This window comes from Phlebotomus argentipes, unplaced genomic scaffold (genome assembly GCF_947086385.1).
Source record: "Phlebotomus argentipes unplaced genomic scaffold, Phlebotomus argentipes genome assembly scaffold_4, whole genome shotgun sequence".
Classification (NCBI taxonomy): domain Eukaryota; kingdom Metazoa; phylum Arthropoda; class Insecta; order Diptera; family Psychodidae; genus Phlebotomus; species Phlebotomus argentipes.
In genome coordinates, this window is record NW_026776174.1 from 2,107,281 (window position 1) to 2,125,672 (window position 18,392).

General features: G+C 44.1%; 4 protein-coding genes across 5 annotated transcripts; 2 read left to right on the forward strand and 2 right to left on the reverse strand.

The window, feature by feature from the left end:
• Window positions 1-141: 141 nt before the first annotated feature.
• On the reverse strand, window positions 142-10,828 carry LOC132258257 (transcription factor cwo). Of its 2 annotated transcripts, XM_059755477.1 has the most exons (5): window positions 10,154-10,828; window positions 9,023-10,029; window positions 2,519-2,633; window positions 2,098-2,440; window positions 142-1,103 (listed from the first exon to the last, which is right to left on the reverse strand). In XM_059755477.1, exons 2-5 carry the CDS (start codon window positions 9,073-9,075, stop codon window positions 259-261), a joined length of 1,356 nt encoding a protein of 451 aa, XP_059611460.1. In that variant the 5' UTR covers window positions 9,076-10,029; window positions 10,154-10,828; the 3' UTR covers window positions 142-258. The 2 variants fall into 2 exon arrangements, with proteins under 2 accessions (XP_059611460.1, XP_059611459.1); XM_059755476.1 differs by lacking the exon at window positions 10,154-10,828 and having other exon boundaries at window positions 9,023-10,129.
• A 22-nt stretch (window positions 10,829-10,850) lies between these two features.
• LOC132258259 (holocytochrome c-type synthase) lies at window positions 10,851-12,368 on the forward strand. Its single transcript, XM_059755479.1, has 2 exons — window positions 10,851-11,211; window positions 11,278-12,368. Exon 2 carries the CDS (start codon window positions 11,303-11,305, stop codon window positions 12,098-12,100), a length of 798 nt encoding a protein of 265 aa, XP_059611462.1. The 5' UTR covers window positions 10,851-11,211; window positions 11,278-11,302; the 3' UTR covers window positions 12,101-12,368.
• Window positions 12,369-12,437: 69 nt separating this feature from the next.
• LOC132257844 (integumentary mucin C.1-like) lies at window positions 12,438-14,130 on the reverse strand. Its single transcript, XM_059754883.1, has 5 exons — window positions 14,124-14,130; window positions 13,655-14,054; window positions 13,213-13,269; window positions 13,012-13,083; window positions 12,438-12,953 (listed from the first exon to the last, which is right to left on the reverse strand). Exons 1-5 carry the CDS (start codon window positions 14,128-14,130, stop codon window positions 12,641-12,643), a joined length of 849 nt encoding a protein of 282 aa, XP_059610866.1. The 3' UTR covers window positions 12,438-12,640.
• Window positions 14,131-15,033: 903 nt separating this feature from the next.
• Window positions 15,034-18,101, forward strand: LOC132257539 (putative aminopeptidase W07G4.4). The gene is made up of 5 exons (XM_059754494.1): window positions 15,034-15,137; window positions 15,195-15,573; window positions 15,640-15,955; window positions 17,136-17,791; window positions 17,845-18,101. Exons 1-5 carry the CDS (start codon window positions 15,124-15,126, stop codon window positions 18,013-18,015), a joined length of 1,536 nt encoding a protein of 511 aa, XP_059610477.1. The 5' UTR covers window positions 15,034-15,123; the 3' UTR covers window positions 18,016-18,101.
• The last annotated feature ends 291 nt before the right edge of the window (window positions 18,102-18,392 follow it).

The window sequence follows — 18,392 nt, forward strand, 5'->3', positions numbered from 1 at the left end:
TGCGCGTGTTGCAAGAGAGCAAAGTCTCTTTAAAATGTGCTAGGAAAAGGACTCACCTTTCCATTCGAATCACGTTAGGAAAAGTTTCCACGTTTCAGCTGAAAAGCACGTTAAAGGCCATAGAGAAGTAAAAGCCGCTGGTTTGATAACAAAAGAACTTTTATATCATATTCAATCAGTGTCTCTCCGCATGACTCTACACCCCAATGTCTATTATACTGTATGTGTACGGGTAGCTTATAGATGTCCTCCTCCTCCTCACCACGCATTGATGAGACCCTCCAGCTTTGGCTTGAGCAGGAAGGAGTGCCGGGGCGGCGCGTCGGGACGCACAGGTGGTGTGGCCAGAATGTGGATGTTGACAGGGTGGACGGGCACGTGAGGCGCGTAGTTCTTCTCCAGCAGCTCCGCGTGGCCCAGATATGGCACTAGCGCGTCGTAGTCCACGCTCAGCGGCACGTAGAACGTGCCCTGCGAGTGCAGCGCGAAGATTGGCACAGCCATTGGTGGGTGGCGGGCGGCGGTGGACTTGGGCGCCGTCTGGGCCGTCGCTCTCAGGTCCGCCGCCGGATGCTCGTCGCCGCTGTTGCTGTTCTCCGCACACAATCCCTTCGCGCCCGCGTGCACGCCGCTGTCGCGTTCGCTGCCTTCGCTGCTGTGACTGCAATTGGTCACCGCCACCTCGTCGTGCAGATGGTGGCTGTCCTGCGAGAAGCGCTGCTGAATGTAGTTCTTGAACTTGTAGCTGTTGTTGTTGTGTTCGGCCGCCTCGGCGGCGGCTTCAGCGTGGCGGGCGGCCTCGGGAGCGTGGAAGGAATGCTGGTGCGCTACCGCTTGACTGTCGGGCGGCGGGTGGGTGTCCATGGGCGCCGCCGGGCCGCCCGTGGACGTAATCACGGGCGCTTGCTGTGGCTGCTGATGCCGGAAGCTCAGGTCCTTCACGTCACTCGTGTCGTTGCTGCTGTGCTCCAGGTCTGACGTCAGCATGTCTCGCAGGTGCGACAGCGGCGCTCCTTGATGATATCCACTCGGCGGCGACGGCGAGGAGGCGCTGCCACCATTCGTCATAGGCTCCAGACACTCGCGAGACTTGCAATAGTCGCCTGAGGAGTCAAAGAGAACGCCAATCATTACAAGGAATTTGCAAGAAATCCACTCGACCTTTGAGGTCATTGAGCCACAAAAACTGATCCCAATTTCATGTGTGATTACAAACTTGATGAAATTCCAATTCACCACCTTTTCTGGCTTTCATTATTATTTTTCGTTATCATAAAGATCGCATCGTGTGAAAAAAAAATCCCCCGCGAAAATTACCCAACTTTCTCATTCATAAATTGTGCAAATATTCTTTCTTTTCTTGATGGATTGCACATAAATATTTCATTCTCCTTAAGCTCATAAGTGGAAGAACAGCATTTGCCAGAAGAAACACCAACTGACGTGCGAGGTAGAAAAACAGATAAAATCGCTTTAAATGATAAGAGTCGTCATATGATAGCGTTAATTAAAAAACTGATAGACAAATCCCCATGATAAATCTCCTTGACAAAATCGCCTTTCCCAATTCTATCTCACATGTGGAAAAGTAATTACCATATATAAAATTTCTTCTGCCTCTTTGGAGAACAATAATAATTTGTATCTCTGTGTGTTGAAAAGTACAATTAACACTTTGTATTGTTGCAGCAAATAGAGATATTATTGGACATTTTTTTTCGTTGGAAATAATCACATAAAATGTGGAAAAGTAGGTGAATTGAGTATAATTTCAATGTGAAACATCTCGATAAATTGAGCTTTTTCATGCGATTATTTCATGAAATTGCCGCACTTTTGCAAGTTATGCCCGAAAAAATTGAAATTCCCCGTCAATTCCTTCATCAAGTTGTCTTCTTTAATGAGGATCTGTTATGAAATAAATAATCTTTTTGGGAACTTTTATGAGCCTCTCATTATTGATATGATTGGGGAATTTTTGCTCTATCTCAACTGTGTGTGACTTGCACAGCACATTCTTAAGCTCTCTCCGTCTGTTGTTTTTCTTTTTCTAATCAAGCCAATATAGAGAGAGGGACTATTTTTAGGTCAACTCACTTTTCATCACCTCCCCGCAGTGCTCCTTGAGATGCTCTATCATCTTGTAGCAAATGGTATCGAACTCATCATTGATGGTCACAAGAAACTTGGCCGCCTCCGTGAGACAATCATTGTACCCGCGACGATATCTATCCGCCAGAATCGTGTCACGGCACACACTCTCCTGCTTCTGGAAGCTCTTGATGTGCCTGATGGCCATCTCGATGATTTCCGTCTTCTCGATGCGTCCGCGACCCTTTCGCTGATACTGTGGCGGAATGAGACGCGACAGATCAGCCAGGCAGGAGTTCATGCGATCGCGTCGACGCTTCTCAATAATCCGATGCGACAGTGGATCTTGCTGCAAAATGGCAGAACAGAAAACACCACGATGAGCGCAATTGTTGGTTATCTACACGCCTCTGCGACAGGCCATTACCCGAGATGTTTTTCCGCGGCGACCGTGATACTCAGCATCATCCTCGCTGAACGTGGCATTTGTGGAGAAATTCAGACCAGTTTCGCAGTACGGATACGGACCGCCATTGATCTCACTGAAACGACAGAGCAGAAAATTGGGTGAGATTTAGACAGAGGCTGACTTTTCCTGACAATTCTACAGAATTATATACCTGTTGACTAAACTACAACTTTCAAGAGGAATGCGCCAATATTAGAATCCCATTCCGTAAGAGAGCTTTAAGCTGATTTCCATTTTAATTGTGCCTCCATAGAAACTCACACGAATACACATTAGTAGCAATTCTGTATTCTATCAACATTCAGAAATAATCACAGAGCGTTTCTTAGATAAATATGTTTATTTGAGTATGGTGGCTTTTGGACAAACTCTTACTCCAAAAATAGTTCATAACGCTATGGAATTAAATACAGAAGCTAAATCAACATTATAATAACATTCAATTGCGAGAGAGAATGTGTGCGAAATCATGCAAAAATATCATTTTTAGTTTTGTGCAAAATTTTCGCGCAAAACTTCGTCTGCATTATGCAATCCAAAAAAACAAACACAAAATTGATACGTGCTCAAAAATTTTCCTCTACTATATATATATATATATAAATTTTTTTAAGTTCATTGCTTAATATGAAATTAAATATCTCTCTCTATCTCACTCTCGTCAGGGCGTTTTTGTGTGGTGAATAATGAAGAGAAAAAGGAGTTTTGAGAGTGGAAAAAAACGTGAGATCATCATAATTCGCGCGAATGATTGAAAATCGAGGATTTCATGTGTAGCTTTTCAGCTCACAACTTCTGTGGGCCCCGAACATTGCCTGGCATTTTGCTACCATAGCAGCAAATGTGATCACGAGAGGCTCCCGGTAAATATTTACTGATCGGGTGGGTGATAATGGAATGAGACTCTCTCGATATTAGTGTCTGCTTCATTATTACCATTCCCCCAAGTTGCACAAATGAATGTGAGAAGGAGATGGAGCTTTTTTGGAGAGGCACTCCATCGGCGGCGCGCGATTACATGTTGGGCTTCGATCATGACAAAAGTCTCGCGATATGAAACGCGAGAGCTTGGGAGTTTAGCGATGTGCCGTGCGCCAAAATCCCCAATGTCTCGCACTTTTTCCTCTCACTCTCCTTGACTCCCTCTCGCTCTCGCTCTCGCCAACCAACGTACCACACATCACCACCCACCCACATGAGCTCTCGCGGGCACACGAGTTTACAATTCCATCCCATATATCACGTACACTCGGGCGATACAATGTCACGCTCCTGAGTGACTCCCTCTCACTCGCCAGTCTCACTTTTTGCCGTGATATCGCCACTAAATTGATAAAATTATTATCAATGATGAATTAGGAATTCAACCGTTTAATATTTCACACCACACTAGCGCCTGTGTTCGCTCCCATTATATTCACCCAAAGCCAATATTCTCGCCATCGCGCGCGATCATTTATTAGACGGCTGATCGAGAATTTCAAAAAAAACATTCTCACACACAACACCCAAACCAGAAAATGTCTCTCCATGAACTTTACCAAGCGCTCTTCTTCCCGGGAAGACGAAATCTCTCAATCCCTGATGGCAAATCACTCTCAATTTAAAACACATTGGATTTTTCCGCAATCAAAAATGTCCAAAGCATTGGCCAGAAAGAGAGAGAGAGAGAAATTGCCCATGATTAAGCTCATGACACAATCACATATATTTCGAAGACATATTAAAGGAGATTTGGACAATTTATCCTCAGCAATTTGATGCCCAATTAAATCATTCTCACTGACACTGAGACCAAGAGAAAAGCTGAGAGAAGTTCGCGCGACTAATTGACTTAATTCAATTGCTCCAATTAAGCCTCTGCAGTTTTTTTTCTCTTCTCTTCTCTTCAGTGAATTTCATCCTCTTCTCGCGCATTGGCAAAACCCTCGCAAGCCTTGCTAGTCAATAGCCAATAAATCACTCTATGATCTGTGTCTCACAAATGACCATATCATAAGCGTTTTAATTATGTAAAACACTAGATGTTGCAGACACACGTGACAAGTATTGATGAAGCGTGTTGTGGAAAATTTTCGGAATTTTTACATTCGGTTTTTTGAAGATCAAAGACTCTGCTTAAACCATGAATGTGTCTAAAATTAGTATGCAAATTAGATAGTCAATCAATTCGCATGGAATCTCCTTTTAGGCACTATCGAAAGTAATAATAATGATGAAGTGAAAATTGACTAATTGTCACATAAGTAAATTGATGTTAACATAAATGCTTCTATAAATTTAGGTAAATTGTTTAAACTCGTTTGAAGATTCATTTCTAAAATTGATCATATTTCTTGCCATATTGTTTTGGAGATTTTAGAGGTCATCTTGTGATATTTTCAACTGAAAGCACAATTAAATGCGAGTGACAAGTATTTTCAATAATTCAATTACTTTCTAGTAAAATTCTATTAATATCCCGACTTATCAAGTCTCCAATTGTCTGAAATTGTGAACAGTTTTCACCACAAATCACAACAATTCCGATCAATTATACACAGTTGAATGCCTTTTTTTGGGAAAACAAGGAGAGTCGAAATTTGAATGGGACTGCTTTTTCAGAAAATTCGCACAACCTTGGCGTTCTTTTTCAGCATTCATTGAGAAAGCAATAAATTGTCAAACTTACTGCAACTACAAAACTAAAAATATCAAAAAATGTGTGAACATTACATTTGACGCAGTGCTGAAAACCCATCAATCTTTGTATCAATCGTCTGTCCCTCTGCGACGTCACCGTTTTTTTTTTTTTCAAATGTGTGATAAAGTGTTTACCCACCAGTTTAATTGCACACAAATACACAGCATATAAGAATCTTGCAGTCATACTTTCAAGGATCTCGCGTGGTGACAAAGAAAAATTCCACCCACTTCAGCCCTGTCCTCAAAATCGAGACATTTAATTCTCCACCTTAAAAAAAGAGTGAGCGAAAAAAATATGGCATATCAGCAGAATGTGATTCACCAGTGATTTTTTCTTCGCCACCACTTCACGTTGTTTATCAATATGTCCATCTCTTTCTCATAAGTCAATAAATTCCGACGTGTGAATTAATTTCTGATGACGAAAATCATATTCCAGAAATGTGATTTATGAATTTTCCCCCCATGTGACATTTCAAATATAGACACGAACAGCGATTATTTCGAGAAGAGTTCTTCCCGCGAGCGCGCTTCTATGGTCAGAATGTAAATTTTGCTGGGTGTTGCTTATTTTGTTTGAATACAAATCTTCACACCCAACCGAGGAGAGAGATCGCCTATGCCTCATCTCGTCACATCTTCACTATACACAATATATTCCAATATAAAATTCCGAGTCTGACGAAGGAAAAAAAGTTCAATGAATATCGCGAATGATCACATTTTTCCCCGTGGCTCATCGTCATCTCTCTCTCTGTCTCTCACTCGGGCACAATTCGCGCTGTATTTGACTTCTTGACTGGCGATCTCGTGTTTGTCTCTTGCGACCTTGTGTCTTCGCTCTCTCCATCATCCGCCGACGGAATTAAACATAATAAAGCTATTTTATGCTCAAAATCGAGACACCAAGACAATTTCCTCCTTCGCAATTGCTCTTTTCGGTCATTCCACCATTTATACTGTATGTAATTGCAATCCTTGGAGTGATGATTATCCTTTAAATTACCACTCTTGTTTTTCTCTTTTAATGCCATATTATAAAAACCTCCGCTCGAGGGACTAACCACCATATCGAAGAATTAGCTGTGATTTGGCGCACTTCTTGCGGAAGAGCAAGAAATCCATGATTTGCCCATTCAATTAACAAATTCGCTTGACATTGAAATATATAAACGATGTTATATCGGAAAATTACGACCATTGTATTAATTGACATGACTATTCTAATCTCGTGAGATCTCGACTTTTGCTGCTGCAATATTGATTTTCGGTATCAACGAATATCTTCAGCCATTGAAAACGTGTTCCTGATTAATCGTATTTAGCTCACAACTTCCTCAAAGACCGCCAAACATGTGTCCCGAATTTGATTGTGAGACACAAAGAAACATCGAATGTTACATAGAGTTTTTCAAGCAAAACTCTCCTGATGAAATTCCCTTTTTAGCACGGCGCAAATTAGTCAGCGAGTCATGAGCAAATGATCAGAAAACTATATTCCCATTTGCCATTGATTAGCATTTTGCTAAAGATCTCTTATACCCACAAAAAGTGCCCAAACGTGACATGAATTTTCGCCTCACACAGAGAATCTCTTCTTCTTCTCTCTCTCTCTCTGTCTCTCCTTCTGTTGTGTGTACACAAATCGTGTGTTAGTGACATTTCACTCTCGAGATATTGCTATATTTTTAGATTATAACTCCCTCCTTCTATAAAAGCTTCACGATGTGAGATAAGAAGAGCCACTGACTGTTGTTTTCATACCAATATTACTCCAACATGGACTCACTTGCTGCTCATTCTCGTCATGACTCAATGATAATTTCTGTTCTTAAATTACAAATCCGACTTTCAGAAATCATTCAGCGACTTCACAAGCTTTCAATTAAATCACTTCGAGGAAAAAGCCGATTTCCGACAAAGTCACCATTTAATTCACTTAATGGAAAATGCGATTAACGCTCTAGGATTAATTTCTTCTCTATTCACTAATGCTGATAAGAAACACTGTGTAATGTCTTATCGATACTTTTCCCAACCACTTTGTCTCCATGCAGCCATTCTCAAAACTTGAGCGACATTAATACATATTTCATTATATGTATATTTCTTTCTTCTAAAAAAAAAAACACACACTCAACATCCCATTTAAACATTGCATCGCATCTTTGAATTTTATCTCAGCTGAAGATATTCGTTTCACGCCTAGTGATAAAATAAATCTTTCCCAACGAAGGCACGATCATTTGAAAAGCAATTCACATTCTGAAAACTTTGAAGAGAGATGTTTTGATAGACGCTTGTCTTAAAATATCTCTTTAGCGCCAATTTAAAAGTTTAAAATGCCAATTTGAAATTCTATTTTCAAGTGCATAGAAATTTTGTAGCATTCAAATTCTAAGCATCAGCAGACTATGTGTTTCTTTTCACACTTTGCACATGCATAACATCTTCCAACTGTTACCATCTTTATGCATTTTCTATGTCAGCCAAATCTGTGAATATTTAAATATAGCAGTAAAGTGGCTTGAAAGGAAATCCAATGATTTGTCATAGGAAAACTGAAGATTCATGTTTAATTAGTGCTTAATTATTATATGGCCATTTAGCAGAAACTGTATAATAAGGTTAAGGTTAAGTCTTTAGTGTGTAAAAGATTCCGCATATCATTCAAAATGTTTTGTTTTATCAACTGAATCTGAAGGTTTTCGCAAGTTTTTCTCACTGGAACTTTTAGGGAAAAAAACCATCACTAATTCTCTCTCTCTTACGTGTTGTTGTCAAATGAACTCCCAATGTTCAGTGAACACATCAACATGGACAATAATAACACCTTGTGCCTCGCAGAATCAGTGCAACATTTGTAGTGCGATAGCAAAACTGAATTTTTCCAGACCATCCCAGCACGAGAGGGCACCGTGCCCCGCTAATCCCCACCGCACTTGGCAATATCTTGCGTCTATTCCTGCGCTCATGTGAGGCGTGCTGATAGTGCAGAAGAAACCCCCGTTGGGTATGGGATTAAAGGCACCGTGACTGCAGTCGGCTGTTGGATTTCATGTCAAGAGTGTGTGTCGCCGGAATCATGTGACACATCTTTCTCTCTCGCCTCTTCTTGAGAAAACATGTTTTTTTTTCTCCAAAATGAAGCAGCGCTCACAAACGATAAATAGAGCATCTTTGTGGAATATTCCACGCAATTTTTTATAATGGCCACACGATTATTCCCACCCCAAAAGAGTATCTTTGTGCGCGCGCGCGCCGCTCGGCAAGAAAGGAGGCTAAAAAGGCCAAACACGTGACTTTGGGTGATTTGCCGATTACTTCTCGAGGGCCAACCACATATTACTCTCGAATTCCCTCTATCCCAGGCAATTCAAAGATTGGCGATGGGGAGCGTTTTTCCGTTGGACGCGCGATATCAGCAAAAGTGTTGTGTTTTTCCTTTGAACAATTTCTCCACACGATATGAGAGAGGCAAGTGCCTCTAAATACCCCATTAGCGCTCACTTTTGCGTCATGCACTGTATTTGTGTATACATCAGCAGTACGCTTTATATCAGTCACGTGAGGCGCATACGAATTCCATGGCTGGAGAATTAGCTCTTGAGAGAGCAATTTTTGCCCACACACAACTTCTACGCGACACCCAAAAATACGCCAATTAGACATTGTTCTTCATTCTCACATCGAGATCATCATCATCGATACGTGATAATCTCACGAGTGGGGCTCTTGGAAAGAGGAAGAGCCATAAATTCATTTTGGGACACTTACTTTTCGTACTTGACGGAATTTGGCAAGTGGTTCTGCTCCCAGTACGAGTCCATCGTGATCCTCTGCTGACTTCTTGTGGCTTGCTAGATGCTCTCAGGCTCTCCTGACCTGCGTTGTTTAGTGTATGTCCGGGTGCGATGATTGTGTCCCAGTGTGTCTCAAGACTCGTCCAACTCTCCTCACCCACTTGCTCTTGACTTGGCGGCTGTCGTGGTGTGTGGATATCGGAGGAAAGGCACAGAAAAAAGCGACGGGCCGAGTGTTTCGAGCGATGATGTTAAATGATATTTGTGCGGTGGCTCGACAAGATTTTTCGCTGTGACGCTTCTCAACTTGTTGCTAAGGCCATCAAATCGCACTCTTTTGATAAACGAAACTCAATATAACATTCCACACGGAACAGTAATGCGTGTAACGTGGCTTTCGGAAAAATAATGTGACCCGACTGTTGCGACAAATACGGATTGATGTACACATTAAATTTGATGCTTTTGTCCACGTCCAGGGCAATTTAATCTCACTGAACCCGATCGACACTCCTTCACTCTCTCTATCTCTCCCTATGTTAAGTCTCTCTGAATAGTGTTTGGCTCTCTTGGGGCGATTTTGCCTGTGGCACGGGAAAATTGTCTTTGCGTGGAAAATATTTCCTTGACTCTCCTCTTGGCGGCGAAAACTGGCTCTCTGACTGACTGTCCGTGAGTCACTAGCTCGTTCAAATGCAAATCATCGGTTCTTATCGCAAGCACACATAGTTAGATTCTGATAACACTCGCCAAAGCACATTATTCTCCCATGAATTTTCATTTGGATCGTGGCACTCGGCTCACAGTGTTCCCCGCGATCCTTGCTGCACAAGTGTGTCCAGTGGAAGGATTTCTGCTCCTCAAATCTTCTTGACACGTCGCTTAGAACGCTCCTCTCACACGATTGCGGTGGGAATTTTCCTGTGAATCGCTGCGAACGCTTTGCAAAACAATGCTTCCAGCTGAGCCGATCAAATTGGACTAAAAATACACCGAAAAAGCATCGGAGAAATACCTCTCTTGGGGCGCGCTGAGCGCGTATTCTCAACTCCCTGCGCGCGTGTGTGTGTGCGTGTGGAAAAAGGCGCTTTTAATCCGGACTCACATGCATATCAATGCGATAACGAGACACAATTCACAGGCCACTCGTGAAGCCACTTGTGGGCTACGGAAAAAGTGTGCTTGTCTCTCACTTGGGGCGCCCCTCCTCTGCTCACGAAGGAAACGTTGATGAAACACGTGCCAATTCCGGCTGTCTGTGTTGGTCTCTCTGGCTTTTCCACTTCCTCCCCCTCCGCGTCGCGTCTCCCATACACAGGAATTCACATTGAAAATCACATTTCGTCAGACTCACACCAAATAACACACCGTCACTGACACCAGCGAACGGGCAATTTTCCCCGATTGAGCTCACGTGCCACAAAATGCGTTTTTCACCTCAAGTGTGAGCGCACAGAATATGGGCGCAAATTATGTAAATTTTAATGTCTCAGCCACAATGACTCACACTCCAAATCGCCACCCTTTTTTCCACCTCAACACGTCTCTGTCCGGGAAGTGCACTCAACAGGTCAGCTCTGCCGCGAGTGTCCTTTTTGCACAGCTTTTTCACGCTTTCAACCGTCTTCCTGGGAAAAATCTGACTTCAGTTTTCCCAGAAAACACTCCACAATGCCTGTCAACACGAATTAAATGAGATTACAGGGGATTTTAATGGATTTCGCGAGATATTTTTTGCAAGGATGATTCCAGAAATTCACAACATAACCTCACTTTGTGGCTGTGTCAGGTGAGCGGCTGTCATGTTGATCGCACGTGTCACGTGTTAGCGGCACATTTTCCAAGCGTGATCTCATATTTCAATTGATTTGGATATATTCTTGATTGATGATGGTTTTATCTCAAATCTCACAATTTCCAACAGATTGCCTGTGTGCATTCTAAATCGAATTTCAAAGCAATCTCTTGGGTACGAAAAGTGTACAAAGTTTGCCTGTGCCACTGTTGAAGAGCACGTGCGGTGACGAACTGTCAAAAAGATTCTTCTTCGCCTCCAAACTCGTGTTTTTGTTTGTGAAAAACCGCGTGGATTTTCTCTTTATGAATCCCTGTGGAATCTTCTAAAACTGTTCTATTTCTGCTTACTGTGCCATATTCCACGAGGTGAGTTCTGGGGCTGATTGGATTCACGCCGCATGGTAATTACATAAGAATTCTCGTGGTTTGCAGGTGTTGAGAGACGCGTGGTCAGGAAATGGGGAATTCCGTGTCTGCTGCTGAGATAATTGCATCGGAGTTCACTAAGAAGGCTGATGGCGCCCACAATCCTCACCATCCTGCCGATTACATGGGCAAGCAACCGCCTCCGGAGTGTCCAATGCACGTGAAGCCCGTTCTGCGCGAGTGTCCGGTGAATCACGGGGAGTCTGACGTGAACCCGCTGAACATGATGCCGCCGGGCAACCAGAATCCCTCTCCGGGACAGCCCTTCCCGTTGCCCACCGCGAGGCAGACATCGAGCATCCCGAAGGTGACTGAGGACGGCTCGAAGGACTTCTGGGTGTATCCCAGTCAGCAGATGTTCTGGAATGCGATGCTGCGCAAGGGCTGGCGCTGGAAGAATGACGACATCAAGCAGAAGGACATGGAGAACATCATCAAGATTCACAATGCCAACAACGAGCAAGCGTGGCTCGAGGTGCTCAAGTGGGAGGCGCTGCACGCCAAGGAGTGCTCCTATCCGCGCCTCAAGAGCTTCGGCGGCAAGGCGACGGATTACAGCCCGCGGGCGCGCATTCGCAGCTGGATGGGCTACGAGCTGCCCTTCGACCGGCACGACTGGATCGTAGACAGGTGCGGCAAGGAGGTGCGCTACATCATTGACTACTATGACGGCGGAGTCGTGGATGATCAGTACAAGTTCGCTCTGCTGGACGTTCGGCCGGCGATGGATTCCTTCGAGAACATCTGGGATCGCATGACTGTGGCTTACATGCGCTGGAAGTACGAGTGGCTGGGGCCGAAGGAGAGGAAGGCTGAGGCCACAGAGTAGACGGCTGATCTCAAATCCCGCAAAAGTAGACGTTTTACTTAACTCAAGCTGAATTCTTCAATATTTATTTTCTGCGATATCAAACTGGGAATATTTCTTTGAGCATTTCCCAAATTACTTTCTTCACTTTAGAGATCAGTCACATGTTCGTGGAAAACATGCATAAATAGCTCTAAATTAGTGTGTCTCGATAGTTTGTAAACGTGTATTAACGGGAAAATAAATTAGCCATAAGTGTTCAATGTTAAGACGTCAACTCTTTGCTCTCCGCGTTTTGTCCGCGATCGAGAATTAGAGGCTCTATTTTTATTCAATCGGGTTTTGCCGATCCGAAGAAGAGGGGATTATTAAATATTCAACAACTCTGGGTTATTTTCAAATCCGCACAGTGAAACATGCGATTAGGAATGCAAAAGTGGGGTATATTTCTTATAAATCTCTACAGAGTGCGGACAATCTACGTGGCTAAGGGGAGAATCTACAGGATTAAGGATTAAAGCTCTATGGTTGCCGTGTCAAGTCATCGTTGCGTCCAATCGCCTACCATTGCTGATGGGGCGGCGGGACGGGTTGCGGATGAGGCTGGGGCTGGGGCTGCGGCTGGATCTGCCAAGCCGGCGAGCAGGTCTGCTGGTTGAAGTTGAAGACCAGGCCGGGGTCGCAGAACATCTCCAGCGCCGGATGGTTGATGGTGTGGCACACGAAGAAGCTGTCTTCGCGGTTGGCCGGCCACAGGAGTCCCATGTGGTGAGCCTCGCAGATCATGTCGCTGGGGCAAGGTGGGCACGGGGTTGTGGTTTCGCAGGGTGGGCACGGGGTGGTGGTGGTTTCACAAGGAGGGCAAGTGGGTGTCCTGCAATTTATGGATAGTTTCCAGTGACTTTGAAGAACAGATAGAAAGCAAAGCTTACGTAGGGCACGGCGGGCACGGGGTTGTAGTGGTGGTAGTGGTAGTGGTAGTAGTAGTTGTGGTCGTCGTTGTTCTAGGGATGAAAAACATGGAAATCATATATTATTGGCTATTCATGCGGGATTATGATTAAGCGGACTTCGAACACGAAGTTTCAACTAGTAAAATAATCCTCAAAGTCTAAGAACCGATCAATACTCACGTAGTGGTCGTCGTAGTGGTCGTAGTAGTAGTAGTGGTGGTTGTCGTCGTTGTTGTCCTGGAAAAAATTAAGAAAAAGGATAATTATTGACGAGGAAACAGTTTCTTATCAATTTCTAACTTCTTAGTTTAATTTTATGATTGACTTTGGCTGTTTTTAAAAAAATTTTCTTAAAACAAGATTTTTAACTGTTTTAATGGTTATTAAAATGCAGACACTCACGGTGGCGTAGTCGTGGTTGGGGCTGGGGGTGGCTCCTCAGGAGGACTGCAATTTATGGAGAGTTTCGTGGTTAGAACAGATCAATAGATCTTGAAAACGGATCAAAGATCCTATCAATACTTACGGGCATGGAGGGCACGGAGTTGTAGTTTCGCTGCAATTTATGCATTCATCATTATATAAATTGCGATGACAATACTTATATTTCAACAATACTCACCACGGCGGGCATGGAGTAGGGCAAGGCGGGCAGCTGGGGTTGTCCTGAGGGCAGATTCCGTCCAGTGGGGGAGTTCCGTTCCACTCGGCGAGACTGGGCGGGTTGCGAGTCTCCGTCCAGACCCAGGATTCGGCGGGAATGCAGGTGCGCGAGCGCTCGTCGAACAGCATGGCCGTGGGGCAGGTCATCATTTCGGCGGGAACGTTGTGCTGGTTGCACTGCCACCACCTGGTGGGGTCCCAGTTGTGCCTGTACAGGCGCACGGACATCTCCTCGGCTGTTTGGCACGCCGGACGGCCGTGGGAGACGAAGCGCGGATCGAGGATGCGCGGAAGCTCATGTTGCTCAACGGGCGCGCCAAAGGCGCCGGCGACGAAGAGCGCTGCCACAAGGATGGCGTCTGCAAGGGAAACACACCAGAGCTTTAATCCAGGGCTTCGTTGGGCGGCACAGAAACTTCAGCACTTACACTTCATTTTGGTTCGTTGGTGAAGACTCCACTGATGAGCCCGAAAGCTTCCTCCACTCCATTTATACTCTGGCTCTTGGCATGCATTTCTTATCACAATTGTAGACACTGAATTGTCTATCGAATAAAAGCCCAATTTTTCTGTGATTAATTTCGCTGGGATTTATAATCACTCAATCAACTTCCTGAAGTTGATGTGATTGAAGAGAGTGAGGAATTGATTTTGGGCTGTTTTTTGTGCCTTCGCCTTGAATTGACTCTTGAGTGACTTATTTGGTCACCAAGAATTGTAAGAATTTATGCCTAAATTCATAACTGACCACGGCATTTACTATCTATCACAATATATGACGAGTTTTTACGGAAATAATTGATTTCGCAATGCACTCCTTTTGGGTGTGATTGCTCCGATTACTCAAATGCCTTGCGATTCTGTTGGAGAAATTTGCAGAAAGCATTATTTTTAGAATGATTAATCATGTGCCAATTAGGCGCGATGTGATGAGGGGAATTATAATGAATTACTAATGAAAAGTTGTTGCGTATTTGATAATTTTAGGGAAAGTGTGCAATTTTTATTCTTCAAATTTACCACGCAAAGCGCGCAACTATTAGTCGAGAGATGGCGCAGTTCTGATATAACAGATGTTCGACGCGCGAAGAATATTTTCAGTGCGGAGGATCGAGAATTTGTGTGTGTTTTGGAGTTGCGGAGGAAATTGGGGAAACTCATCGCTTAGTCGCTGTTATTGTTTTCCACAAAATAAAGTTTTTCAAATTTTAAGACTTTTTTCGCACTTTTCAAATGGAAAATAGAATTTGCATATCTCGCGGCGCTTCGACGGGAATCATATCAACAGCAGCGTCAGCTGGGGAAATCTTCTGACATATGACTGGATTTGGTATCAAATTGAACAGCGCTCTGTGTCTGTCATCCGTTCCTGACTTATTCCCGCTGGACACATCACTGAGAGTGGATTGAAGTTGTTCCGGTCTCGCTATGGATTTGCAGAAGTGAGTAATTCGTGATCTTTTGATAATTTTCCCTATCACAGATGAGCTTCTTTGCAGCTATTTGCCGTGTGCCGTTGAGTTTCTGGGAAATTTGGCCCAGGAGGTGAAGAACTACGACTGCTTGTGTCTCCTGTCTGTGGACGATTGTCCAGAGGTGGGCGAGGAGCTGAAGAATTGCGCCAAGTACGATGCTGCCTTTGAGAAGGAGATTTCGTGCCTTTGGAGCAAGACTCTCGGCGTGAGGATTGTCTACTCGCCGGTGGGCAAATTGTCTGACTACGAGGATGTGAGGAAGTACGGAGTGGCAGCTGGAAAGGCAATTGCGAGGGCGCGAAAGGCCGGTTCCAATCGTCCAGTGATTGTTCTGCCCAGAAACAGCGACATCAAGCATGCTCAGCTTATCACTCTTCTGGGTGCTTTTGAAGAGCTGTATTTGGTGAGTGGAGACAGATTAGTCGAGTGGGAAAGCGCGATAACAATGCAAATAATCTCTCTCTTGCAGCCCATCCAGTATCGCGAGGAGGTGGCCAAGTTGGAGAAGATGAGCTGTCTCGGAGTGTTCAACCCGGCCGGCAAGTCTTTCACCCTTGACCTCGCCAAGCAGATTGAAGTGAGTCGCTACGTGGCCAGAGATATCGGTGTTGGCGATCCTGAGCGAATGGCTCCGCCCAGAGTGGCGGAATATGTGCAGCAATTCCTCAAGAAGATGCCCTCGAAGTTGACCTGCAACATCATCAGCGATCCTGTGCTCCTTGTCAAGGAGTATCCACTCTTCAGCGCTGTCAATCGGGCTGCGCATTCTGTCGAGAGACACAGGGGTGAGTATATTAAGTGTAGCCTTGAATTTTGCCCAAATGATCCAATCAAACAACTCAATGCAACAAAGTCAGTTAACATCTGTTCGATAATACGGTACAAAGATGGTAAAATGAATCTCTTTATGCCTTTCTTTATTTATTGAAATTGAGCGTGACTCAACAAACGGTTACTAATTTGTTTATTTAAATTTGACTCTCTTTTATTTTCTATATTTATATTGCACATTACGATTTTTGTGTTATCTGAGATTATTATTCAAATGCAATGACCAATTATATTTTTATTGAAGTATTTCAGTGAATATAATTGCGTGCTATAAATGCGACAGTATTGATGAATTAGCATTACAAATGAAAATGCCGCATTGGAAACTGTATTTTCCGGATATTAATCCCTGAAATAGAAAATGATCGTGCAGTTCAATGCATTAATTCACTTATTTTAATTAATTCTTCCTCATCTTGAGCAAATCTGAAATTTTTCATTAATTTCCTGATCAATGAAGTTTGATCAATAAATAGTGTGACCTTCGGATTTTCCCCATTAATTCCTTCATGAAGTTCATGGATCCTCATCAAAACAACAAAGACCAAAGTGTGATCAAGGTTTCTTGAAATTTAATCAACTTACAATAATATAGTTGTCGTTTGATTAAAACTATGTTTTGTGTGGCGACAGAAAAAGTCACTCTTTTTTATTATTATTTGTCTCTAATTGTGATCAGAGTCTAATGAGGAGGTATTTAGTCTGGGGGAAGGAATATATGCTAAAATTCACGTCTATCGCGGCGTTCTTTGCATAATTTGTCGCAATCTTCAGTGAATAATTGCTTACGAGCGATAATAATATTCTTGGTCTTTTGTGAGCGTCAATGCGACGTGATTTTTATGCAAAATGCACAAGAGAAAATATAGTTTTGATATTTGTGTGTATGAGGAAATTTTCCGCCCATAAATTTCATGTGTGTCTCCCCGGTTGGGGTCTTTATCGACAATTGTCGTTTGCCAGGAGAAGAAATATACGACGATAATTGATTGTTTGATTGCTCAATTTGTCGTGTGTGTCTGTCTCATGGGTTGATTGCGTAAAAGAAGTGTAACTGAATGCCTTCAAGAATTCATGAGATATAGTGGAGCTTATCAGCTTAATGTTTCTCTCCTTCTGTCGCGCTCTGTGCAGGTCAGCTGATCTTCCTGGAGTACGTGCCGCCGCAGAAGGCCAGGAAGACGCTGATGTTGGTGGGCAAGGGCGTCACTTATGACACCGGCGGCGCCGACATCAAGGCCGGCGGCGTGATGGCAGGCATGTCACGGGATAAGTGTGGCGCCGCCGCTGTGGCGGGATTCATGGCGCTGGTGGCGCAGCGGGCTCCCGCCGATGTCCACGTCGTGGCTGCCATGTGCATGGTGAGGAACTCCGTCGGCGAGGAGTGCTACGTCTCGGATGAGGTCATCACTTCGCGGGCTGGCGTGAGGGTGCGCGTGGGCAACACCGATGCCGAAGGCCGCATGGCCATGGCAGATGCGCTGTGTCGCATGAAGGAGTTGGCAGTGCAGAGCAAGTATCCGGATCCGCATCTCTACACCATTGCCACGCTGACGGGTCATGCTTGTCTGGCTGTGGGCGAAGGATACACCATTGTGATGGATAATGGGCCAGCAAGGGCGGCAGGACATGGGCTGCGTCTCAAGGAGACTGGAGATGAGATTGGAGAGCCATTTGAGATCTCCACTCTGCGTCCGGAAGACTTCCGTTTCCACTCTGGCAAAGTCAAGGGTGAAGATGTGATGCAGGCCAACAATTTGCCATCATCCAGGACTCCGCGTGGCCACCAGGTAAGTTAATTAGGCGATGGATTGAGCAATTACACAGTTGTGCTTCTCTCAAGGGTCCTGCTGCCTTCATGATTCTCGCCACTGGACTGGACAAGCACGGCACCAAGTCGGACTTGCCGCTCAAGTACTCGCATTTGGACATTGCCGCGAGTGCTGGAGAGTATCCGGAGATGCCAACTGGAGCTCCAGTTCTGGCTCTGGCCAAGCTACACTTGAATTTGTGAAGGTGAAATTCCTTAAAACTTTCCAACATCACTGTATGGATATTATATCTCTATTTTTCTACCCGAAATAAATTGAATGAATCAAAGGGGATTTAAATGCGCTTTAAAAACGCCCAAAAGTATGCAGATGGTGAGGATGAGCGCGAAAAACACTTCCATCGCATAATCATATGCAAATTGCAAACGAGTTTCATTAAATCAAAACACCCTCCCACGGAGACCTCTTAACAATATTATTTTTAATTCGGCGACACGGTGACAAGTCCAAAAATAAAAGGTGGAAATTGATGACAAAGTGAAGAGAGGTGGGAAAGTCAGTGGAGATCGTGCCTGTGCGATCTCACATGTCGCACAAATTGTGATAAAGAGAAGGAGTG

Bases quoted from the DNA above. Each gene is read 5' to 3' on its own strand.
- LOC132258257 (XM_059755477.1), bottom strand. From the start codon at position 9,075: ATGGACTCGTACTGGGAGCAGAACCACTTGCCAAATTCCGTCAAGTAC. The intron at 2,441-2,518 runs GTAATGGCCTGT...GCCATTTTGCAG, and splicing joins GCCGCGGAAAAACATCTCGG to CAAGATCCACTGTCGCATCG. The intron at 1,104-2,097 runs GTGAGTTGACCT...TTGACTCCTCAG, and splicing joins CTGCGGGGAGGTGATGAAAA to GCGACTATTGCAAGTCTCGC.
- LOC132258259 (XM_059755479.1), top strand. From the start codon at position 11,303: ATGGGGAATTCCGTGTCTGCTGCTGAGATAATTGCATCGGAGTTCACT.
- LOC132257844 (XM_059754883.1), bottom strand. The intron at 13,270-13,654 runs GTGAGTATTGTT...AATTTTTTCCAG, and splicing joins CCTACTCCATGCCCGCCGTG to GACAACAACGACGACAACCA. The intron at 13,084-13,212 runs GTGAGTATTGAT...TTTCATCCCTAG, and splicing joins ACCACTACGACGACCACTAC to AACAACGACGACCACAACTA.
- LOC132257539 (XM_059754494.1), top strand. The intron at 15,574-15,639 runs GTGAGTGGAGAC...TCTCTCTTGCAG, and splicing joins CTTTTGAAGAGCTGTATTTG to CCCATCCAGTATCGCGAGGA. The intron at 17,792-17,844 runs GTAAGTTAATTA...GCTTCTCTCAAG, and splicing joins GGACTCCGCGTGGCCACCAG to GGTCCTGCTGCCTTCATGAT.